Raw genomic sequence first — 26,082 nt, 5'->3', positions numbered from 1 at the left:
TTTTTCCATTCCACAATTATTCTTCAGAAAAATTCAGTGTATACTATGTAGAAAACATCTTTTGCGCTAGGTTGACACAACTTTCTGTGAACTGAAAATATTTCTGTGTCATCCTGGCCTGAATGGCTGGGTTTTCTTTCGCCCGTGAAAACCAACCACAGTCAGTATTTAGCACGCTTGGGCAGAGCGCAGTGCATCAACGACACGACACAGTTCAGCAGTTCCTAATCTAAGGTTTTTACAAAGTTCTATGAAGAGACTAACAGAGGTCTCTAACCCAATTTCAATATTCAAAAAACCTGACATATTTTATTTTTCCTCAGACAATATCATCCACTTTTAGGCAAAGGGACTTAAATTCAATGTAGTATTATTCTTCACCACATATGCGTTCATCAGAGGCTCTGATTGGTAGCCACAGATCTGACTTTTATTAAAAAAATAATAACAGTGAATATATTTCAGTAGACACAACCTTTCAAAATATGGCATCCATGGAGATAGCAAATTATAAAAGGGGTTCTGGGTTGTAAAAGGACTGGGAAGGACGGGGACAGCAGGGAAGAACGGTTTTGAAAGTAAGAAGATGGGTTTCTAGTCTTGAACAACATAATTGTAGGCAAGCCACCACATCTGTGTGGGTCTCCATCCTTAAGCTATAAAATGAAGAGCTTGATCAGATGATCTCTGAAATGTACTGCAACTCTAAAACGTTTCTTTATGGATCGTAACATTGTATGCGCTCAAATGCCCAGTCACCTCACTCTCTGCTCTAACACTCCATTTTCTCCCTGGCAGATGCAACACTGATTAAACCCCACCAGCCCAGGAGATAAAGTTCTTTCCTCAACCTAGCTGCCCTGGCCAAGACTGCCGGTCTTCAAGAAGACTGTACTTCAGACAGGACACCTGAAAGATGTTCTGGAGAAAGAGAAGGATACCCCAGTCACAACAGAAGAAACAGAACCAGAAAGAGGAAACAAAGCAGGTCATTGCTATACACGGCATACAAACAAAGTGACAGGCACGGATGTACCATTAATCCTCATAACAACCTTTCCACTAGGAACTGCTCTCTTCTACAGACGAAGTAACTGACTTGCCTAATGGACTGTCATCCACTTATTTTACAAAAATGGAACTCTATGGCCTCAAATTATAAACTTTTAGACAGCAGAATTTCAAGTAGTAATATATTCCTGGAGACAAATATCGGAAAGTGTGTCTGAAGAATGATTCTAGCCTGTAATTCCAGACTTGTTAAAATTTGATGAAGAATTTTTTTCTCACTTTTTAAGTGCAGAAAGCTAGGTAAGATGCTCTACTAAATTGCATGCATCAAGGTCACATTCAGAAGTTTGGGTAAAAATGTCACATTTTCTGGAAGACCAAGCAGCTGCTTATAACCAAAACCCAAAATACATAATCTGAGCAGCATAATAAGAAAATGTCTTCTGTCTCTAATATTCCAGAATTTCAATGCCATTTTCACCAAACGATGCTGTCTTATTTCCCGCGTTTTGTACCCAATTAGAAATAATAGAAATCTCAACCTTGTCTAATCTGAATTTAGTCTTACTTTACAATAATCACAAATCACCACCCCTCACCAATCTGACGACTGTCAACTAATTTAGACAATAATCAGTTTCTGCGACTTGGAATTAATACTTAACTAAAATACTTTTAAGCATGTTTCACCAACATTAATGTAAACATCCTATTTACTTTCATGACTTGAAATAATAAAAATGTTCCCTTTTCTCAAAAAGGTAGGGAAAGTACAACTGAATCACAGGCCTGACTTCGGATTTAAGTTACCCATCTGATTACCCAGATAAACTATTTAGCAGGATTTTGCATGTATACCTATGTATTAATTAAAGACAGTGTTTGTTTAGCCAAGGCCTGGAAAACACTTCCCCAAACACAAGACCCTGTAGGGGGAGATTTACAGTTAACCAATAACATTTCGAGGTTTAAGTCTGCTGCCGCTGTGAGAATACTTACAAGGTTCAAGACTGCAAGAGGGTGGCTCTGGAAAGGTCCACCTTTTCCTGCTCAGCTCACAACCCGAACTCTGCAGGCTCTCCGGCGGAAGAGCCACCCTCCGACCCCCAAACGGGAAGCATCCCCTCCCCGGCACAGAAGCCAGCGCCGCGGATTCCGGTACAGGATGTCTAGCCCGCTGACACTTCATCAGCCGCAGCTCTTTTCCAGGATACAGCAACAGGAAACAGGAGGCTGTTTCCCGATCGAAAGCCTTGTCGCCCTCTCTCACTTTGGCTGGGGTGGGACAGAGAACCCCACTCCGGTCCACAGGCCGGGGAACGCGTCGCGGCGCCCCTTCCCAGCAAGCGGAGGCCGGCCCGGGCCGGGGGCTCGGCAGGCCCGGCGGAGAGGCTGTGAGGCCGCCCACGCCGGCTCCCCCGCTCCCCGCCCCAGACCCTCCCGGACCTGTGCCCCCCGAAGCCCGTGAAGCCCCGAACCAGCCCCGCAACCAGCTGTACTCACGGCACAGGAGCCGGCCACCCGGCAGCCATCTTAAGGCCCAGCCAACATCGCGCCTTCCCATTGGCTCCGGCCTCTCAGCCAATGGGCGGGGGCCGTTCTGGTCCGGGGTCGCCATGGCAACCGACCGAGCTCGCCTCGGCTTTAAAATCAACAAAAAAGGAGCAGTTCGTTTCTTTCTGCTGGTTTCCTATCCCTTCTCTATCATCGTTTCCCGCTTCCTTCTGGACGGTTCTTAAGGCTTTGTTCTTTCCCCGTGCCCTGCCGTCTGCCGGTGCATAGCGTGGGGACAGCGTTGGCCTTAAACCGTGAACTGAGTTCGTTCCTCAAGGAGGAGAAGCGCTGCGGTTGCTCCCCAGGCGCATGTGGGAAGGTTTCCATTCATTCCTCCTTTCCTCCTCCTTCCCTTCTTTCCTCCCTCCCTTCCTTTTTTGCTTTCTGCACATTTTTATCTAGCTGGCACCCAGCCAGCCCCTGTATAGAGGAAGATGGTCCCGACTCCTGCTCTCGTGGGCTTACCATCTGGTGATCGTCCAGGCTGCTTCCCTGACCAGCTGTGTGGCCTTGGCCGAAAGCTTACTGAGCTCCTTTTCCGTGGCAGCCACTGGCTTAGGCCCTGAGGAGGGGCTGGGGGGAGCGTAGAAAATAAGCAAGGAGACAACAAACTAAGAAAAAGGCGCTATAAAGAAAGTAAAACAGAATAATATGATCATGATGGGGGTGGGGCTAATTTAGAAATGCTTCCATTTTCTGAAGTAGTGTTCTATAATAATAATAAGACTATGAATACTTTCCTAATTTCTGGTGTTGTGATGATTATATAAGACAATACACATAAATACCTTAACACATTACCTGGTCCACGTGATGTTCAGTCATAGCTATTGTTGTTGTTAACATTATCAATAACGCCTTTCTTTGAAACATCCTAAAAGTGTGTAAAACTTTTGCATTGCACTCAATAATATATCACAGTTTAGTATAAACAGATGTTTAAGCTTATTACTTATAACCATCCACTACTTCCCCCCCAGTGTCTTCCAGAAGATGTGTCAGGTTTATGGAGGAGTTTTCTAAAACCCCAGAATCATAGTAAAACCTGAATTGGGATGCTAGGGTCCTTTCTGTGCTCACGTTCTCTGATTCTAGGAGAGACACAAGGCTGGGGGATTTAATGATTTGTATGAAACTCTGCTGGCCAAATGGGTCCCCTTCTCAACAGTGTTTTCCCTGAATCCAAATCCTTAGAAAGTTAAGCAGTTAAAGAAAGGATGTGTATGAAAATGCTCTTGTAGCTCTTGCATTGGGCCTCTTACTTGCTGTATTAGTCTACTCAGGCTGCAACAACAAAATACCGCAGATTGGGTGGCTTAAACAACAGAAATTTATTTCTCACAGTTCTAGAAATTAGGAAGTTCAAGATTAGGGTCCCAGCAAAGTAGGTGTCATTCTGAGGCTCTTCTCTTGGCTTGTAGGCAGCAGCCATCTTGCCGTGTGCTCACAAGTTCTCTTTGCACATATGTGTGAGGTGAGAGAGAGAGAGAGAAAGGGCCATCTGGTATCTCTTCTTAAGAAGACACTAATTTTATGGGATCAAGGCTGGATCCTTAAGACCTCATTTAACCTTAATTAATTCCTTAGAGGCCCCATCTTCAAATATAGCCACACTGGGAGTTAGGATTTCAATATATGAATTTTAGGAGTACACAAACACTCAGTCCATAACAAATGCTGATGGTGGAGGTGTAACCAGAATGGGGAAGGAGAGGGCAGAGGGGGAAGAACTGAGTCATGGGGTAGGAAGGAAGTAATGTCAGCCTGTTTAACAACTATCTGGACTGTTTCTACATATATTCTATCAAAGAATACTCATTATTTAGTGCATATAAATGTGCAAGGGATAGGGGAAGAATATAATTATAAGTACTTCAAAGGCTTACAAACATCACATTTCTCATTGAAGGTTTTTGGAAAGTCCTACTCCAAAAATATTTTTAAATTGTTTCTCAATGTTAATTTGAAAACTCTCAAATTTCTGATTGTTTTCTCTATCATATTATTGGATTCCTATAATAAATGCAAATAGCTCAGACTTTTCTTGTGATTCTGTTTGTAAGACTTTCAGTCTCTGAATATTATTGTTTTGCCAGTTTTCTGAGAGAAATGTCAGTCATTTGATTTATTTTAATCAATAAATTTACCTTCCCTTCAGCAAATTCTTGCCCTGGAAACCTGCCAAACCATGCATTTTGTGAATGAAATACTTGTATTTGTGAGATCTCTATGAAACATAGAATTATTGAATACCTTTTACTAAATCATAGTGAAATACCTGATGCAGCTAGTGAATTGTGTTTGAATGGTGTTGCATCTGGCACTAATTTCAAACATGTAAGTTTCATTTAAATTCTCAAACGTATCTTAAAAAACATAAAGCGGTTTTTCTTTGCCAAGAAATATTATAGTTTATGAATAGTTTTCCCTTATATTTAGTCATTTTTTTTCCTAGTATAGGGATTACAAGTCACACTCATGTTATAAAAGATTAATTGCGGCTTCCTTTTTGGTGGCTGCTAAGTCTCTGATTGATGAAAATTTCCCCAAATATAATGAAATCCCTTAAATAGTTCTCAGTTGGAAAAAGTGAATACGACTTTGTTGAACATATAATAAATATGCCTCTTGCTGAAACTGAGAAAGAGAATAGTTAATTTCCTTCTGTACAAAATGCCTCATTTTCTGCATGGAAGAAAAAGTGGCCTCATGACTTTGCAAAGGAATAGAAACAAGGGAGTTCTGAATTTTAGGAATTGTGTTGATATCCTTCATGATTAAGAAATGACAGTTTCTCTATCTGGATTCATTTTTTTAAATTTGCAAAATGAACCATCTATAAACAATGTTGTCTTCCAGGAGTGTGTTCAACAATTGACACTGTAGCATCGGCAAGAGTTGACATTTGAGGAAACAAAATTTCTGTAACATAGGATGTTGCCAAAGAAAAGCGTTCTCTTTATCGGTCCTGTCTAGTACTTTCAGACTCTTCAAGTCCAAGAAGCTGTACATAGGAAGAGAGGGGGACAGGAAAGAGAGGCTTACTGAGCATTTCTGTCTGCTAGGTGTTTTGCATCTGATATCATATAATGCTATGAAGTAGTTATTATTGTATCCATTTTACAGATAAGGAAATTAGGGCTAAAAGAGTTTAATGTCACACAACTAGTAACAGAACCAGGGTGGGGAGGTTTCACTGGACTCTGAAGCTCATATTTTTCCCACTGTCACACACTGCCCCTTTTAAGGTGAAGTTCCTGATAAATCCCAGCATGGTGCAGTCAATAAAGTATAGACATCATTATTACCCAGTGGGATGTGTACCCAGTGGGAGCTCACAAAAAGATAGGCTTCAGGAGCAAAATGTGTCTTCTCTCTCCATCCCCTCAGTACCTAGTGAGTGATTACATCCCATCAGAGGCATCTTCTTCAATCATTCCTGCTTTGCTACATTGAAATCTATGTTAGTCTTCCTTTTCCTAATACCTGCATCTTCCAAAATAGCCCACTACCTGAGCAATCCCTCTGAATGAAGGAATACATGTAAAGCTTTTAACACAGAGCCTGGCATGTAATCAATGGTAAATAAATATTAGTTTCCTTCCCTTACACACTAAGGAGTGTGTGTGTCTGCATGAGTGTCTGTGTGTGCGTATGTGTGTTGGGGGAAGGAGGATTGAACAGGCAGGCCGCAGAGGATTTTTAGGGCATTGAAAATACTCCATGTGATACCATAACGATAGATACATATCACTAAACATCTGTCCACACTCATAGAGTGTACAACACCAAGACTGAACTGTACTGTAAACTACGGACTTTGGGTGATGATGATGTGTCCCTATAGGCTCATCGGTTGTAACAAACATACCACTCTTGCAGGGGAGGCTATGCATGTGCGGGGAAAATGCATGTATGGAAGAATCTCTACCTTCCCCTCAACTTTGCTGTGAACCTAAAACCTCTCTAAAAAAATAAAGTCTTAAAAGATCAAAAGAAGAACAATAGTTCATTACCTAAGAAAATTATATGAAATCCAAATTTTAGTGTCCATAAATGAAATTCTATTAGAATACAAAGAACTGAGTACATAAACACTGACAGATTATCAGATTAATGTGTCAATGTCTTCGTGGTCCTTGCCATGTACCCAGTGCTCAGCACTTTGCTAAGGTTTAAGGGGGATACAAATGAAGTAACTGAACTGGCCTGTCAGGAAGCTTGTAGTCTGAGACGTACAATGTGGTTATAAATGATATATTTCACACCATAAGTACTAAAACTGTGAGGTTCATGATGTAAGCAGAAACTATAGAATTCCTAAGAATGGAGAAGCTAGATGGAATTTAGCGCATGCTATTTCCTTTGCCTGGAATAGCTTTCTCTTTTACACCTGTTGAACTTCTTGTCATCCTTCTTGCCATCCTTCAAAACCTAGATCAAACATTACTTCCTAAATTAAATCTTTCCTAACTCACGCAGTTCATGCCTTTCTTCTCTGTGCCTTCATGATAGTTGACACATAGCACAACTAGGGCTTTACCACATTGAAATACAATTAGTTGTCACAGGTCGATCTGCCCCAATAGATTGTGAAGGCACAGTCCTTGTCACATAGCAAGTGTTCAGTAAATGTTTGTGGAGAAGATGGGTGAGTGATAGAAGTGACAATGTCAATGCATGGGATGAAGAGAAATGGGGAAGGTGGTTTTGAAGCATCACGTGAATAATTGCAGAGTGACAGCAATGCTATGGTTTAGGGAAGACATAAGAAATCAGCTGGGGTCAGACTATGAGGGGTTTCCCTAAGGCAAGCAGACAAGTTCTTCCTTGATACAATAGGGGGAATTATAGGATTCTGACCAAGGGAGTGATCAGATGAAGCAGTTGCTCCAGGAAGATTGGTGTAATAGTCTTGTGAATACAAAAGATGGATTTGAAGGTAGTTGAGCCAACATGAAAAGTGTCTTCCTGGAAGACCATAATGGAGTAAATGATTAGCATCTGGACAAAGGCAATGGAAATGGAGAATAAAGGGCAAATCTGAGCATCAAATCTAGTCTTTTCCTCATTCATTCACTCATTCCCTTTCACTTTTGCTTTCATGCCTTTACTATTATAGCTCCCTGCTTCCGACTCATTCATATTCTGTATTCAGTTTTATGAATTCAACTCAGCCTTTGGGGATACCTCCTTTACTATGAACTCCAAAAAAAATCATTAATTAAATCTGATTTTGAAATACCCCCACAAACAACCTGTTCTATGTCACCTCTCATCTTCTTTCCACCTTGAGCACCACATCGTCTATTTATTTTATACATAACAAAGGTGGTTCGGGCAGTGGTGGACTTGTTGTGGCCTCCTGGTGGTCTGCTTGGAGGCTGACCCAACACATTTTCCTCCTGGTATTGAGAGAATGTAAAAAGTACTCTCTGCCTCTTCTTTGATTCTTACAGCTGAGAGTATGGAAACTCCACTAATCTCTTCCTCACAGATACAGGTACACCATTTGGAAAACTCTTTTCCAGTTTTAACCCAGTAACTTTGGTGTCATGTTCTCCATCATCTTTTTTGTGACCCATAAAAAGCCACTACTCACCACACTAATCCTAACTGCCAAGTACAAGATGATGATATGCTTATGAAGAAAAAGAAGGCTGTAAGTTTAAAGTGAAATTACTAATTAAAGAATACCATCTCACCTTGAATATGTCCAAAAGAACCCTTCAGAATGTATTCCAAACTTTTCACCATTCAAAGTAGGGGGAATCATTTCTCACTCAGTGTTGTTTTTTAATTATTTTGTCTGATTTTATTGCAGTGTGGCATTATCTTCTATGGCCTGGGAATCTAATCGGCATCCAGGGTATTGTCTCTAATGGAATAACTATTCTGAATTCCCTACAGCTATTTAGAACACTTTATAAACACTTGAAACCATGTCTTTGCTCAATTGAGGACATCCTGAGTGATCCACCCTCATACAATCTTACCTTTCCTAGGTTCTGTCTCGGAAGTTTTTTCAAAATGCTTTCTATCTTTAAACTTGGAGTAAGTTTACTTATCATTCCATTCCACTCAAGAAAGCACACTTCACTCTTGCATTATAGACATGTTCTCAGCCAATCCAACCAAATCAGATGCTGAGCCACTAGACCCTGCTGTTCTGCCCTCCCAGCTCCGAGCCTCGCCCATCCCTAAGGCAATGTCTTCTGTCTTCCCGAGCTCAACTCCTGGGTCCTTTCTAGAATTCCATTTTGGTTTATATATTGGCTCCTTATTTTTACCTTTTTGTCTTGTATTTCAGTGGTCACTCTAGAGATTACAGTATCCATCCTTAACTTTTCACAGACGACTTAAATATTTTAACAGTTTACGTAAAATGTAGGAAACTTGGACCTGTACAGGTCCATTTAATGTTCTTGACACGTCCTTGATGTTGTCACACACGCTACATCTACATAGATTGTAAATCCCACAATGTAGTGTTTTGTTTTGCTTTAAACCATATATAATTTTTAAAGGAAAAATGAGGGGGAAATAGTCTTTTACATTTACTTATGTGTTTACTACTTGCGATGCTCTTCATTCCATCTTGTGGGCCTGTGTTTATATCTGCTTTCATTTACTTTCATTATAAAGAACTTCCTTTAGCATGTCTTGCAGTGTAGGTTTGCTGGCAATAGATTTTCTTATCTGAAAATATCTTTCTTCTACCCTTACTCTTTTTTGTGTGTGTCAGGTTTATTGAGGTAGTATTTACATATGATAAAATTTACCCCTGACAGTGTCCACTTCTATGAGGTTTGACAAATGCCCCGACACAATCAATGTACAGAATATTGCCATCCCGCGAGTTCCCTCGCACCCTTTTGCAGCAAACTACTTCTCACACCTTCAGCTTCTCAAAACCACTAGATGTTTTCTGTCCTCGTAATTGTGCCTTTTCCAGGATGAAGTCATATAAATGAAATCAAATAGTGTGTAGTCTTTTGAGTCAGGCCTATTTCATGTAGCGTAGTAGTGCACTTGAGGATCATTCAGGTTAAATGTACCAGCAGCTTGTTCCTTTCATTGCTGAGTAGTATTCCTGTACGCAGCCACAGCGTGGTTTGTTTACCCATTCACCAGTTGAGGGCTATTTGGATTGTTTTCAGTTTCAGCAGCTACAAATTATGAACAAAGATGCCAAAAACACTCACATACAGGTTTTTGTGCGCACAAAATTTTTCATTTCTCTTGAGTCAATACCTCAGAGTGGGATTGGTAGGTTTTAAGGTAAGTTTATGTTTACCTACATGAGGAACTGCCAAATTGTTTTCCAAAGTGGCTGTACCATTGTTCCTTCACCTCAGCAACGTCTGAGAGTTCCCGTCACTCCACGTTCTTCGTAGGGACATCAAAAGAAAGCTTAGCCCTTCAAATAGTTATATATTGGTATCTCATTGTGGTATTAATTTCAATTTTCCTAGTGACTAATGATGTCTGTGACTTTTCTCTTGATTTTCTTTTTATTTATTTATTTTATTTATTTATTTTTTTGAGGAAGATTAGCCCTGAGCTAATGTCTGCCACCAACCCTCCTCTTTTTGCTGAGGAAGACTGGCCCTGAGCTAACATCCGTGCCCATCTTCCTCTACTTTATATGCGGGACGCCTACCACAGCATGGCTTGTCAAGTGGTGCCATGTCCGCACCCGGGATCCGAACGAGCAAACCCCGGGCCGCCGAAGTGGAACGTGTGAACTTAACTGCTGTGCCACCAGGCCGGCCCCTTGATTTTCTTAACAGTGTCTCTCAAAGAGCAAAAGATTTCATTTTGATAAAGTTCAATTTATCGACTTTTTTCTTTTACAGTTTGCGCTTTTTGTGTGATGTCTAAGAAATCTTTGCCTCACCCAAGGTCACAAAGTTTTTTCCTCTGTTTTAGTCCAGACATTTTTATAGTTTTAGGTTTTAGATCTATGATCCATTGTGAGTTGATTATGTACATGGTGCAAAGTATAAATCGAGGTTTTTATTTTGGCTTTTGGATGTCCAACTGTACCAGCACAATTTGTTGAAACTCCTTCATCCATTAAATTGCCTTTGCACCTTTTAGATTTTGCCTGTTTCATGGTTTTGTGCTATATTGTACATTGTACTGTTTTTAATTTCAATTTCTAACTGTTTATTGCTATTAAATAAAAACATAGTTTTAAAATTTTGATCATGCACTTGAAAAGAATGTGGATATTGCTGCTATCCTGTCTATTGTTTTGTAAACATCAATTAGAGCAGGTTGGTAGATAGTATTGTTCAGGTTTTCTATTTCCTTATCGATTTTCTGTCTACTTGTTCAGTTGATTACTGAGACAGGAATGTTGACATCCCCAACTGTTATTGCAGACATGTTTCCTTTCCTTTATATCAGTTTTCTTTTTGTGTTTGAAGCTGTTTTTAGGTGCATATATATTTGAGTTTTTATGACTTCTTTATGAATTGACTTCTTTGTCATTATGTAATAGCCATCTTTATCCTTGGTAATATTTCTCGTTATGAGGTCTACTTTGTTTGATATTAATATAGCCACTCTAGTTTTTTTTAATTAGTATTTGCATGGCATCTTTTTCCACTATTGCATTCTTAAAATATTGATGCATTTACATTGAAAGTGTGTTTCTTATAGACAATACCTACTTGGATCTTGCTTTTTTATCCTATCAATCTCTGTCTTTTAATTGTTGTATCTAGACTACTTACATTTAATGTAATTATTCACATGGTCAGGATTAAATCTCCTATCTTTCTAGCTATTTTCTATTTTTTCCATGTCTTCTTTATTCTTCTTTCTATGCTTTTCTCAGGTAAGCCAGCGCTCCCATCTCACACCTCCCTGATGGGGTCTCTCGTTCCTTGGATTTCCAGTTACTCATTTGTCCCGTAAACTTAGTGTTCAGATGGGTTCAGGGAGGTTACAATTTTGTCATGTATACAGTACTTTCTTATTTTTAGAGTATGAATGATGCTCTTTCCAGCTTTCTGCATCCTAGGCGGAAGTGGAACTCACTTTCATTCTTGAAAGATATTTTTGCTGGATATACGATTCTAGGTAGATGGTTTTTCTTTTCATTATTTTAAAGCTGTTGTTCCACTGTCTCTTATCCTCTATGGTACCTGATGAATGTTAGAGGTCCTTCAAATCATTGTTCCCCAGTATCAAATGTGTCATTTTTCTCTGGCTGCTTGCCAGATTGTCTCTTTATCTTTGGTTTTCAGCAGTTTGACTATAATGTTTCTAGATGTGCAGTTTAGATTTTATTTTTTGCTTGGAGCTCACTGAACTTCTTGAACTAGAAAATTTATGTTTTTAACCAAATTTCAGGAATTTTTGGCCATTATTTCTCCAAATATTTTTTCTAGTCCATTGTCTCATTCTGCTTCTCAAATATGAGATATTTTGATATTGGTCTATGGGATCCTGAGGCTCTGATCACTTACTACAATTTTTTCTTCTATTCTTTAGATTACATCATTTATAATGGTGTATCTTCAAGTTCTCTGATTCTCTTTTTTGTCATATCCATGCTGTTGTTAAACCATGCAGCAACCTTTTTATTTTATGTATTTTCTTATTTCAGTTATATAATTTCTATTTGGTTCTTTCTGACAGTTTATATCTCTTGACTGAGGTTTCCTATCTATTCATTCTTTATGATATTTTCTTTTCAGTCCTTAAGCATAACTATTTTAAAATTCTTATCTCTTGATTCCAGTATTGGGGTCTTCTCAGGGTTAGTCTCCATTGATTTTCTTTTCTCTTGAAAATGGTTCATGTTTTCCTGTTTCTTTATATGACAAATTTTGGATTTTATTCTGTAAATTGTGAATCTTGTAGAAACTCTAAATTCTATCACGTTTTCTCCAAAGAATATTATTTTTTTTTAAATCAGGCAGTCAACTTGGCTGAGCCCAAAGTATTAACTCAGTCTTCCCTGTGACAAGTGGCAGCTCAAGTCAAATTCAGTTATTTTAGCCTCAGCTGTACTGCTTGGGGTCTGCCCTTCGCTTGCATACTTCAAGGCTCATCCAGAGATTAGAGCATAGTTTATATAGAGAATTGTGGCTCAACCTCTCAAGCTCTCTTCTTTTCAAGAGTCTCCTTCACTTTCTAGCAGCTGTGATTGACCCAAATTTTTTCCCCAGTAAGAAAAGATTTCTCTTCCAATTCTAGCCTCGCTACACAGTGTTGTTTATGGTCTTCCCTCAGGATAAGAGCTGGAAAACAATGATAAACTCATCCTTTGCTGTCTTAACCTTCAGAGTGTCTGACCTCTCCAGTATCTGAGTGCTTCTGTTCACTTTCCAGTGCCTTCAAAAGTTATTTTGCTTCTTCCAGAGTCTAGAGTTCTTATCAGCAGAAAGGTTGGTCAGACAGGAGCTTACTTGGCCGTGACTGGAAGTGGAAGAATTTCTAATTCAGATACGTGCATGTCTTTTTAAACATCCTTGTGTTTTTCACAGAATCTTACTGTGTTGTTGCCAGAGTTTATTCATTTTAGGTTATAGTGTTTAAGAGCAAGGACTGATACTTTTTACATATGGCACTACCTCAGTGGTTGCATATACTGGGCACTTGGTAAATATTTAAATGATGAATAATGACTAAATGTAGCATAAATTTTTCCTTAACTATACAGAATATATTCTTGCTGAGAAAAAAACATTCTATATAAGAACACCTAGTTAATAATTGCTATTTTTCATAAAAATTGCCATTAGAACTAAAAAAAAGCCACTTAAATTATTTTTGAAAACACAGGACCCCACTCTCTTCTCTTTTAAAATGGAGTTTTAATTCCATTTATCCAACATTGATTTAACATCTATTAGATGGAAAGCATTGTGGGAAACACTGACTGTTTTAGGATGAAAGGGAAGGATGATTAAATAAGACAGATAAGACATGGTGCCTGCCATCCAAGAATCCAAAAAGCTAGCTGGGGAGACAGACAGATGTAAATAATCCTAATATAAAGCAGACAATGGTAAGTGCCATCTTGAGATTAGGGCAAAGTGTTAGGATTGCTGTAAATTGGAAGCAATGAAATCAGATTGGGATCCTAGGACAGTTTCTTGGTAAATGTGGGATATATACTGACCTTAGGAGGATGTAAAGAACTTCATAGGTATATATGATGGGGAAATTCATTCCAGGAAAATTTGGGAAATTATACATTATATTTAGGAAAGAGTAAATGGTTTAACGGTAAGACTGGACTTTGAAGTCACAAAAATGTGTGACTGTGTTCAACTTCTTAAACTTTCCTGAACCTCAGTTTTGTCATCAGCAACAATGGGAAAGTTGAGTAGAGATCAAATTGTGGACAGCCTGAAAAGGTTGGTAAAGGCATGTAGACTGGAGTTGGGGACACCTGTTTGGAGGCCATAGCACTAATGAAGGTGGAAAGTGCTTGCAGTAGGACTGAACTTCAAAACAAAAAACTGTGTTTTCTGTTTCAACCGGAGATTCTTGGAAAAAAAATGAAAAAGAGAGTATAAATACAAAGGATTTGACAATGGCTTCTGTGAAGGGAAGAAAGAAGTGAAATTCAGGGAGTTTAATAGAATAGCTAAAACCAGATTGTATATTACAGTCATTATGTTTGTATGAAATATACCTAGGGTTGCTTTTTGTTGATATAAAGGCAATTATCTGACATATTATATTTTAATATAATCATGAACTATTTTTAAATGGCAATGGGACTTGAAAGATGTTGAGAGAAAAATAATTTTCAAAGTTTTTAAATTGTTCAATTAAAAAGAAACTCAAGGAACTTTCTCCACAATTTTGCTTAATAATAAATTGATAATATAGCTAACAAGTGGCAGAATCTAGATCTGAGCCCAAGATCACTTGATCCCCAATCCCATGTGCTTTCTACGCCACATTGCCTCTTCCAGGAGGAAGAGGAAGCGAAAGAAGAATATCCAAAAAATGAACTGAGTACTTCCTAAATGTCCGCACTACTTCCAATCGTTTTTACACAGATTAGCTAACTAAATCAACATAGCAATCATATGAGAGGGATTTCTTTTTTATCATCATTTTGTATATGAGTAAACTATTCCATCAAAAAAAGAGAAGATGTCTCATGGACCAGGAAAGGAACCCAAATCTCCCACATGGCATTCAACAATTTTATAGCTAGAATATCCCTAACCACCAAGAACTTGGATTTAAGTCACCTTATGGTCACTGTGAACGTTTACCTTGTGTCTAAATATTTTTTCACCAGGATTTGTCCCAGTCAAAACGAAGATAATCCTAGGAGTAAAAACACTAGAGGAAGCTCAGCTAGCGAACCGCACTGCATTGTCACTAAAGGACCAGCTGATTTCAAGACAGTGGGATTTGACAAGGGGAGAGAGGACTAATAGGACACAGGGTCACCCAGAAAGAAGGGGCAAAGCCAGTCTGGGAAGAGGAAGGGAGGAGGCACAGAATACCAGCCTCGCCTACTTCACATTTCTCAGGGCTTGATTGGAGTAGAACCAAACTTGCCTTTGAGATTCATAAATGGAGATGAGACAACTAAGTGAACAGACTGCGTCCCAGAGAAGATGCTGAATTAAAGCACATTTGGTTTGTATTCACTAAAGAACATATCACACTTGATGTGAGATTAGATGTTAAGAGCTGTACATCTGGCTCTGCCAAATATTAACTCAAGTTAATTGCAGGCTGCTGAATCTATCATTCACATGATGGTTTCAAATTTTAAAATGATGTATTAAATTGTTCCTCTAGGATGATGTTCCTCCCATACTGTATGTCACATGTGACATACCATCCTAATGGCTTGGGTAGGTAATGCTGTGAGGGGCCCTGTGGCAAAAAGGGAAGCACAGAGTGGGGAAGGACTCAGGTTGGTTCCTAGTCACCTATGTCCAGGTGTGATATTGATTTGTTAATCTGTGAGTATTTTCTTAACCAGGGGCTGAAAAATCTCATTCCCAAGGAGTTGTTTTGACTTTTAAGCAGAGGATACTATAAAAGGTAGACTATTATAAACTCTCCTGAAGGAAAATATTTGCTTTATGTAAATAGCCTTCTCAAGGTAATAAATAATTAAAGAACCTCAAAATAAAATAATGTATGAAGCTCTGAATTTCTAACCAAAAAGGTTTCCAAAGATTTACCTTTGGAAATGATCTGTCTTTATGGAGAAACACTGAAAACACACCAGAAGCCTTAAGTTCCAAAGTCATAAGAGACAATTAAGGGCAAGAATTAAAATGGAGTGCACTTTGTTCTAGGACTCACAAAGACCTGGGTGCTAACTCTTTTCTCCCAGGCAGGTTGCTTAGCCTCCCAGACCCTAGATGTTCTCATGTGTGAAACAGGAATCCCCGCACCTGCTTGGCCTGCTTCCACAGTGGCTGTGAAAGTGCAGAGGCTGCAGTGACTGTGAAGCAGGACCCTACCAGCAGGACACTCATGTAAATGATGTCCGTTGACATCTGGCACGAGGACCCAGCTGTCAGACACAAGGCACACTCTCGCGCCTTGCTGTGCTGTTCGCCAAAGTTTATTTGGGCAGGTGGTAATTACCAAGAGTACATTAAGGCTAAAGCAGGGTGAGAACTTGCTTGAATGTTCTGTTGAGGAAAGATGGGTGGAAAGAGTAAGCGGCTCCACACCTGAAACTGGGAATCACTCAACGTTAGAAGACACAAATAACATTCTCAAAGTGGCCTAACTCGGAGACTTAGGGTCAAATGGGGCAGGCACCCTGTCCTAGAACCTCTGGTTGGAATAGGTTGAAGAGGAACATTAGACCAGTGATTTCGTTGCCACCATAAGAGGGTATGTCAGTAGAGAACTACTCTGTAAAAATTAGATACTAGACACTAGCAGTGACTGTCATGGGAGGGTGGGACTATTGGTAAGAATATGTGTGATTTTTATTCTTTTCATCTATATTTTCTAATTCTTCCATAATGAGAATGTATTCTTTCTGCAGTAAAAATGTTATTTATATAAAAAGTGAATATAGACTTCAAATTTCATATTATATGAGAAAACAAACCCTAATTTTTTTCAATTATTAGGCACATTATTTTACAGATAATTTCTTTTAAGATGGAAAACGTGCTTCTTGATCATCAGCAACTGTTTAAGGTAAGCAGTCCTTCAACTCTCATTTCATAGTTACACTGCCCCACGACTTCACGTGGGGCCTGTTCTGCTCAGAAGGGATCGGTTGTGTGAAGGGGTGTGGCACGAATAACCCTTAGGAATACAGGTCACAGAGCTAATGAAGTGCGCCAAGGAAAGAAAGTCTTACCTATCAGCTATGAATTCTCCCCCCCCATGCCAGAGACCTGAGGGCACGTGACCTAGGAATGTGCATCCCAAGATAATACTACCTTCAGAGAACTCTACTTATAGGTAAGTAACTCTCCTTTATAGAAGGTATCTTTGTGTGGCAGACTGTTTATGGGAGCAATTTGAATTGAACTTTAAATGAAAAAGGCATATCTCTGTAAGTGGTAATAATTTTAGTCATCTCGCTGTGGCTAGGGGTTGTGGAATTCATTAGCACAGATTAACATATAAAGTGGGTGAGATATCTAATAGCAAACGGAGAGGTTTAGGGGCCTTAATTCATCACTGAATGAACAGCGTGTACAGTATTAGGGACTATGAAATTTTTAATTTACACAAAGTGTCCAAGAATATAGGGAATAAATTTAAACCCAAAACAGATAATGGAGCTATGCCCTGCCTGGCTGGCAAGTTGAATTGTTTTTACACTGAGTGAAGAAAGCTAATTATCCCAAGCACAAGGAGACTGCTAAAAATAATAAGATTATAAGGAATAATTTGCTGATATAATTACAACAAAATTGGGTACACACAATCGTCAGATACATGTATTGCTTGACCTGGGTGAGAAAGTGAAATAAATCCTTCTTCTATAGCCTTCGTAAATTTGTTTTTATCATCTCCAAGTGGTGTTTGCACAGGCAGCACAATTTGCATGTGTAATGTGGCTGTACAAATTGACAACAAGTAAATTATTCAAGGAAATAGGCTGGTCGCGGGTCTGAACTATCTCGCAAAGCCTATTCATTTTGAAGAATCACTGAGACGTGAAGCTCATACATCAACCGTTTTCTGACAATCCTCAGACTTATTGTCTCCTAAAATGTCATTACGGCTATTATTTATGAAGCTAATTCATTTATTAATATATATTTAACTCTGACTTGTCATGCACCTTAGCAGACATTCTGTGCACTGCATATTTTTGAATAGATGAAAGACTTTTGCAAGCTTTAATGATTACTGTAAGCTGCTATAGATTTATAGAATGCAGCTTTATTATCTACTTGCATTAATACCTTTTTATAACTTTCTTTCTGCTTAAGGCCATCAAATATAAATGGCAAATGACATATTCAAAAGATTGTATGGAGTAAGATTTTCCAAGAGTTTGTTGAATTTTAGAACAAAATGGGTTATCTGTCAGTTAAGGCCTAATTCACCTAAAAAGATGGGTATATACCAATTATGTTGAATTTTCCTGCAAAATATAGGCTGCAGTTTTTCAAGAAAAAAGGAAAAATGCATGATTCATTGAGCTCTTTCCTTCTGAGAAGACAGCCCATCCTTTCATGTGCTGAGGTTGGGCAACGGTTCCCATGGAAGCTGAATTTCAGGTGTTCATTATTACTTGGGGCCTTGCACTGTGCCCTTTACATTGTCTTTAATCAATAAATGGGTGTTGCATGAGTGAGTGAATAGATGACTGACCTCGAGGTTTTCTGATAGTGCCATGAATAAAATCAGTAGAAATAAGAATCAACCTCGAACACTATTTTATACATTTCTGCTTTCTGCTTTAGCACTTCCAACCTCTAGAGAATGTTCTGTGACTCCCACCATGATTTAGAAATAAATCGTGTGTATATGCAATCAAAACACACGTGTTATTTTTATAGTGTGCATAAGAATATATCAATAGTGGACATGTATTATTGCTCCTGGTTGTCGCTGTGTAAAGTTTGCTCACCAGCATCTTCCACCGTAGGTGACCATGACTATTCTGTGTGTGTGTGTGTGTGTGTGTGTGTGTGTGTGTGAGGTAGAAGGAACTGGAGAATAAAAAGGAAGAACAATAGAGTTGCTCGAGATATTCTGGTCTGAGTGTGCTTCATGCTAACCATTTAAGTATTCACCGATTTTCTAACCCAACATTTCTGCATTTGTGTTGGTATAGAAATAGAACTCTTACAACACCAAGTGCAAGGGCTGCACAGGCAAACATGCTACTACTGTCATTTGCTAATGGATTTGAAATTATTGCAAACCAGATGCTTTGTTTTAACGATACAAATGATAAGACAAAGAAAAATGTCATTGCCTGAGTATTGTATTGACTGCATTAGCTTTAATGATGTTGCAAAATCAGCAACATTTTTAGATAATTAAAATTTGTTTAAAAAATGCTACTTAATCTGTGGAGACAGAAGGCAGATTAGTGGTTGTCTAGAGCTGGGGTGAGGTGGAGAGAAGAGGGAGCGACTGCTGATGGGCACAGGTTTCTTTTTAGGGTGACAAAAATGTTTTAAAATTAGATTGTGATGATGCTTGCACAATTCTACAAATAGACTAAAACCATTAAATTGTGCACTTTAAGTGGGTGAACTATGTGGTCTGTGAATTATATCTCAATAAAGCTGTTTAAAAGGGACTGCGTGATACATGCCCAAATTAAATATTGTACTGTATATAACCAACAGCATTATTATGAATAGTAGCATAGGACATAACCATTTAGCAAACTGGCTTATGAATGAAACTAAATTGAAATATAAAATAATCTATCCACAAGAGCATGGGAAGGAGGCCTGCCTTTCAGAGATGCAGCCTTCAACCTGAATGGTATTCGTGTCACGTGACCTGACAAGAGAAAAAAAATTCCTGCCTCAGAAACACTGATATAAGCCACCAAATGTAGTCAAGAAAAATCTTTAGGAAATGCGTAGGGAGACACTATTTTTCATTTAAAATTATTGTGTAAGACCAACAAAGCATCAAGAATCTATTTTTAAAAGTAATTTTCTTATATTAAGCCTTCTCTCAAAATGGCCTATTAGGTATGGAAAGCAAACCACACACACACACACACACACACACACACACACTGCCTTTCTAACTGCATAACCCTGGCCGGGAAGGCTGATGACATTTTTATTAGTAATATTAATCACATACTTAAAGAGAAAAATGTCTCACTTTTCCAGGAACCATAATATTTACCTATTTACACCTTTTAAAATTTCAATAACTCCAACTTAGAACCCTTAACCCCCATAACCTTCAAAAAACAAGTAAAATGAAAATTAATAAATGTTCCCTAGTGTGCTATGAACCATTAATTGTACAGACTGAAAGGCTTTAGCCTAATAAGAAACATGCCTTCAGCAGAAATGTGAAAGTCATCAGGGATGCTCATGATTTAATGATAAAAATGTGCAGTCAATTTTCAATGAAGTTAAGACCTATAACCCAGGAATATTTTAACTCACAAATTTTTGCAGATACCTGAGGAACTTTGAAAGGTGAACAACCTGAAGTACTGAAATGTTCTCAGCACGAATTAAATAATTCATCTCTAAAGCGGTCTGAAGATAGAGGCAATAGAATTTCTAGCAATAACAGGTGATCAGAGATGGACTTGGCCCACACTCCAAGAATGCACAGGCATTTCATTAAACTAGCAACAGCATGATTTTCCTAGGAAATTTTTAGAGAAGTATTATAAAATTAGGAATAAAGACATGTTAATGACACCATTGACCGTAAGTCTCACGTAAGTTTTGAAAATCAGTTCTAGGTTAAGCTATAGAAGTCCCAAGCATAATCCATTCACTCAAATAAGTACTTACTTAGTTCTCACTATGAACTAGGGGAAGCCTGGGGTATGCATTCTGGAACTGAAGTGGGCAGATTCTGGGGGGATATAAAGACGAATAAAACAGTCCTTGTCCCTGAGGAACTTAAAGTCATGAGAGCAGTGTGATTTGTTTGCAAAAATTTTGCCCTTCTTGTTTGAGTTATTTACAATGAGCAATGCTTTATTTTTGTAATCAGGAGGAAGAGCGTATAAGACGGGTTTTTTGAAAAGACACTTAAGTGCTATTGAATGAGTGCAAAGTTTTATAGATATTCATAAGAGATCCCTGCCAAGGAAAATTTTCAAGGAAGGGTTAGCGTGTGAGCTGGGCCTGGAAGGATGGCCGACATTAGATAGATTGAGTTGGAGAAGGCAATCTAGGTGGAAGAGATTGTGTAAGCTAAAGCTGAAAGTAAATGTAATGTGAAATAATGCAATATGGCTGCAGATTAGGGTGCATGTAGAGGAGATAAAACTAGAACATTGTGTTGGAGCTGAATCACAGGAGGCCTATGCTGTCACACTCAAGAATTCAGATTCATTTTGTGAGGTCACATGTGTAAGGTACTTAGCACACAGTACAAAGTACATTGTAAGTGCTCAGTATATATGAACTGTTATTACTCTTGTCCAAGGTCTCAGAAGGAGCTGGAGCAGAGCAAGGGCTAGTAGTCTCCTGGGTAGCCCTTCTTTCTGTCCCATAGGTTGACTCTAGATGAGTGCTGCCCAATAGATAGGTCTATATTGAGATATAACCCACTTTCAGATGGCCCCTGAGCCATCTCCACACAGCACTCCTCATACCCCTCACGGGCATGCAGTGACTAGTCTGAAAGTTCCTTCATGCAAAGGCAGTGTCCTTTTCCCTCTTTGTTCCCAAGGCCTTAGCACATGTTGGGTTTTATCAAATGCTTGTTGAACTTCCCTCCCCCATTAGATGTAAATACTCCAAGATAAATGAATAAGTTGATACTGAGACATTTGTGTTAGGGCATATGGCCTGTTAATTTAGTAGTTGAGTTTGTCATTACTGGACATACTAATCATATCTCATTTCTGGACCTGCCAGATTCCCAAATGAGGTGTTGTCCTGAGAGAACCTTGCCTGCAACCCCCTGGGTATCAACATCCTATCAATTCTCCTCCTCTACCCCCAAAATACCACACCTACTCACAAAGGATTATTATGCATGAAATAAGGCTGGCCAAGTGCCTAGCATTGCACCTGATGCATACTAACATTCGCTAGGCATGCTCTTTCCCTAAATATCAGAATTTCTGACTTATCCATCCGTTGGCTCTGATAGAGTACACCATTTAGTGTACTGTTTTAGAGGTAAGAGCAGTAGAAGGCTCATTCACAATTTTCATCAGAATCTCTCTAAATTATGGCCCCGGGGGCCAAATCGTACCATCTATTTTTATAAAGTGTTATTAGCAGGGAGCCATGCCTGTTAATTTAAATATTGTCTATGGCTGTTTTCACACTACAACAGCAGAGTGACTAGTTGTAACAGAGACTATCTGACTTTCAAAGCCTAAATATTTACTATCTGGCCCTTTACAGAAAAAGTTGGCTGACTCTGGTTAAAAATAATGGCTTTGTCAGTCAAAACTGAACTTAAATCCTAGTTCCATCTTGGGAACAAAGAGGCGAGTTAACCTCTTTACACTTCAGCTTCCTTGTCTATAAAATGGGAGTAATGATAGTAACTACTTCATAGGATTATTGTGAGCATTAAATACCCCAAAGTACCTAGCACAGTACTTATAAGATGATAAACATTAAATATGAGCAATGATGATGATGGTGGTGAACATACAGATAAAATTATCATACAGGAAACACCATACCTCAAAAAGCTTTTAAAGTTGGATGTTGAAGGCCCGCAATGTAATGTAATACGTATATACACGCATACATGTATATAAGTCCACACACATACTTGTACACACATACAATAAATGCGAAAAAGATATATATGGATATTAATGCAAGTAGAATACACACATACAAATACACATATATATTACATATAATATATATGAAAAGAAAAAATAGGCATTAATGAAAATAGAATACACATACATAAATACACACACACAAAATCCTGTGCTAAAAAAAAAAAATTCTTTCTCAGTTTCTGGGCACAAAACAACCACTCTGTGATGAAATTACTCTACCTGATTGTGTGACCTTTGCATTCATGGGAGGTGAGAGGTCACCCGGAGAGTTGAGAGTAGGCTGAATCTGGCAAGGATTCAACAATCGTTTTTCCTTCGCCGTCTATCCCTTTGCAATCACTCTTCAGCTCCTTTCATTTTCGCCCCCAGTGGTGAAACGGAGACACTGCAGCAGCGGAAGCAGGTGCTCATCCTCCAGGGCTCGCCGCCTGTTTCTCGGTTCTGGGAAAACAATTCAAACGAGTCAGTAAAGTCAATGGAAAGGAAGATGTCGGGAGGATTGTTATTCCAAAGAGCCAAAACTGCTTCGGAAATGAGAACAAAGGTGGCCAATTACCACCTTCTAACATCCTATAATGCTTATTTATTATTTGTATTGTTAATTGTCTGTGTCCGGCTTCACAATGTCACTTCCCTAAGGGCAGGGAAATTGGACTGTTTTGCTTATCACTGTATCTAAAAGGCTTAAAACAGAGTCTTGTACCTTGTAGACACTCAGTAAATATTTGCTGAGTTGAATAAATAGCTGCAGGTCTATAGACTATGCAGCTTTGAAGAAAATGCTAGAGTGTGGTCTAAGACAAGGTCATCGATAGCTTATCCTCATTCCCTGTCTGGCCGCTTAGACTCAATTTGAGCCTCTGGGATTAGAAAGATGAAGCCTGTGGAACGGTTTCAGGAGGGCCTGTGAGACTCGGCACCAGAAGAACTGCCCTGCGGTCCAGAGGGGAAAAAACGATAAAGAAGAAAAAAAATCCGTGAGATACAAACAAACTCAAAAAAGAAATAAAATGAGCTTCTGGCTTCTGGTAATCTTCCTGCACAAAACAGCTATAAATTCTGGACGAAATATAAAAAGCTGCTGTTCAAAGGCACTAGCGAGAAACCAAGGAGGAAAACGCAGGAGTGGAGTCTGCGTGTGGAAGAAGGGAATGGCAGCGGGCAAGTTTCTTATTATTAGTGCTTTTTGCCAGAAAGTAGGACCCAATCTGTGCCAAATAGGAGTGAGGAAAACTTGGATAGAAAACCCCGTAGTCTTACTGGCATGAAAAGACAGAAAATAGAGTTCAAGGTGATTGCAGCAACTGGAAAGTGAGGGGGAAATTTTGGAAGAAAGAGAGCCAAAGGTGGGGGGGTGATATGTTCTGTGTTTAAGCTCTGTACAAATCCTTGCTGACAGCCCAACCATGTGTGCAGGTAGCCCAGCTCAGGCTAAAGGAACTGGACAGAGATTTCTCTTGCTGCTCACTACAAGGGAGCCAGTTTGGAGTTTGAGATCAGTTAAGTTAGCCGCCTGCTTTTAAACAATCAATCCTCTTCAAAGGAACACAACAGAATCCAGAGGCTCTACAATATATTGCTCACAACTTCTTGGGTGCCATCCAAAATACTAAGCACATGAACTAACAAAGGAAATGTGAGCCAAAAGGCAATCAGTGGAGATGGACACTGAGATAACTGAGTGGCTGGAATTAACAGACAAGAGTTTTAAATCAGCTATTATAACCATGCTCATGAATATAAAGGAAAATATGTTTGTAAAGAATTAACAAATATGAAATCTCAATGGAGAACTAAAAACTATTTTTAAAAAACCAAACCGACATTCTAAAACTAAAAATACAATATTTGAAGTAAGTTTCACTGTATGGTTCTGACAAAAAGGAAGATGACTGAAGAGTCAGAAAATTTGAAGATAGATAAATAGCAATAATTCTATGTGAAGAACATATAGGAAAAAATATCGGGGAAAAGTGAGCAGAGCCTAAAGAACCTGAGGAACAATATCACAAGATCTAACGTGCATATAATTAGAGTCTTAGAATGAGAGGGGAGAGAGAATGGGATAGAAAAAACTTTGAGGAAATTTGGTATATGTAGACGTAATGTATATAACAAGTGTCGTGGAGGGGATGAGTATATTCTAAAATGTGGTTTTATATTTCATATGAATAAATATATTCAAATATAAATTATATATATTATATCAAGAAGGTATAATGATTGTAAATATATGTGTGTCTTAAAACAGAGTTTCGAAATACATTTTTTAAAAATTGACAAGTAAAAGGGGAAAATGGACAACTCCACAATCGTAGTTGGAGATTTTAACCTTCTTTTCTCAAGAATTAATTTTTTAAAACTAGACTAAAAAAATCAATAAGGATATATGTGATTTAAATAGCACAACCATCTTGACCTAATTGATGGTTATAGAATTCTTATACCCAATATCAGCAGAATGCACATTTTTCAAGCACACATAGACCATTCAGGAAGGCAGACCATACTGGGTAATAGAAGAGATCTAAATGGATATAAAAGGATTGAAGACAGAGTATGTGTTCCAACCACAATGGAATTGTTAGAAATCAATAGTGAAAATACATCTACATCCCCTCCATCCAATAGTTTAAAATTAAATGATACATTCTGTGTAACTCGTAGATTAAAGAAGAAAACCTAAGGGGAATTAGAAAATATTTTTAACTGAATGATAATGAAAACATAACGTAGAATTTGTGGGATGCAGCTAGAGCATTGCCTACAAGGAAATTTGTAGCTTAAAATGCTTTTTACTAGAAAAAAGAGTGAAATAAAATTAATGACCTATGGTTTGACCTATAAAAATAAGAGCAAAGTAAACCCAAATTAATTAGAAAAAGGAAAAAATAAAGAGCAGAAATTAGTGAAACAAAAAACCATGCAAACAATACAGAAAATTAACAAAGCAAACAGTTGGTTCATTGAAAGCATCGACACTCTGACACACTTTCCTGATCCCTTGTCTTTGCTATACTGCCTTATTATTACGATGCTTGTACCCTAAGGCACTTTTTCCTCCTATCCTCACCCATGTACAGGCTCAGGGAAAATGTCAATTTCTCCAACACATTTTCCAAAATTCTGCCAACTGGAAATAACCTCTTTCTTTGAAACAAATACTTCAATAGTCACTTTCATGTCTCTTTCTATGATAAGAATGGAGAACATTTGGTATCTTATACCTCTGAAATCCCAGCCTGATTCACAGAATGAGCAGTACGTGGTCAGGAACTAAAATTTTAGCCTTTAATTTTTCTGCTCAGCTCAACAAAAATATCTGGATATTAATCAAAATCTAAACAAAGAAACTGATCTTTGATACATTGTTAGGATAATGGTAAAATAAAACAAGATTCTGATCAATAAGGAAAACTTAAGGCAGTATAAATTAACAGAAATATGACTTGAAGAGAATTTTCTCCAACACGAAAAAAAGAATTAAACATTTTCCAGTCATAGAACACCTTAATAAATCTGATAAAACTATGGATTTCCTCCCCAGATAAGAAATCACAAACATAAATTTTGCACATGATTTCAGATATTTCATGGAT

General features: G+C 38.4%; 1 protein-coding gene across 6 annotated transcripts in view; it reads right to left on the bottom strand.

The window, feature by feature from the left end:
- FAM204A (family with sequence similarity 204 member A) overlaps positions 1–22,924 on the bottom strand; it is a 53,646-nt gene extending 30,722 nt beyond the window's left edge. For 3 of the 6 annotated variants that reach the window (XM_070590294.1, XM_070590512.1, XM_070590559.1), the window contains exons 1-3: positions 22,703–22,924; positions 3,031–3,138; positions 2,515–2,653 (exon numbers count right to left, since the gene is read on the bottom strand). In XM_070590294.1, the coding sequence (XP_070446395.1) occupies positions 2,515–2,653; positions 3,031–3,033 (142 nt within the window). In that variant the 5' untranslated portion in view covers positions 3,034–3,138; positions 22,703–22,924. Of the gene's footprint in view, positions 1–2,010; positions 2,287–2,514; positions 2,654–3,030; positions 3,139–22,702 lie in introns of those variants that run through there. The other 3 variants (XM_008525503.2, XM_070590633.1, XM_008525498.2) reach the window with 2 other exon arrangements.
- Between the last annotated feature and the right edge of the window lie 3,158 nt (positions 22,925–26,082).

This window comes from Equus przewalskii, chromosome 1 (genome assembly GCF_037783145.1).
Source record: "Equus przewalskii isolate Varuska chromosome 1, EquPr2, whole genome shotgun sequence".
In the NCBI taxonomy this organism is placed as follows: domain Eukaryota; kingdom Metazoa; phylum Chordata; class Mammalia; order Perissodactyla; family Equidae; genus Equus; species Equus przewalskii.
This window is presented reverse-complemented; position numbering and strand designations above follow the sequence as displayed.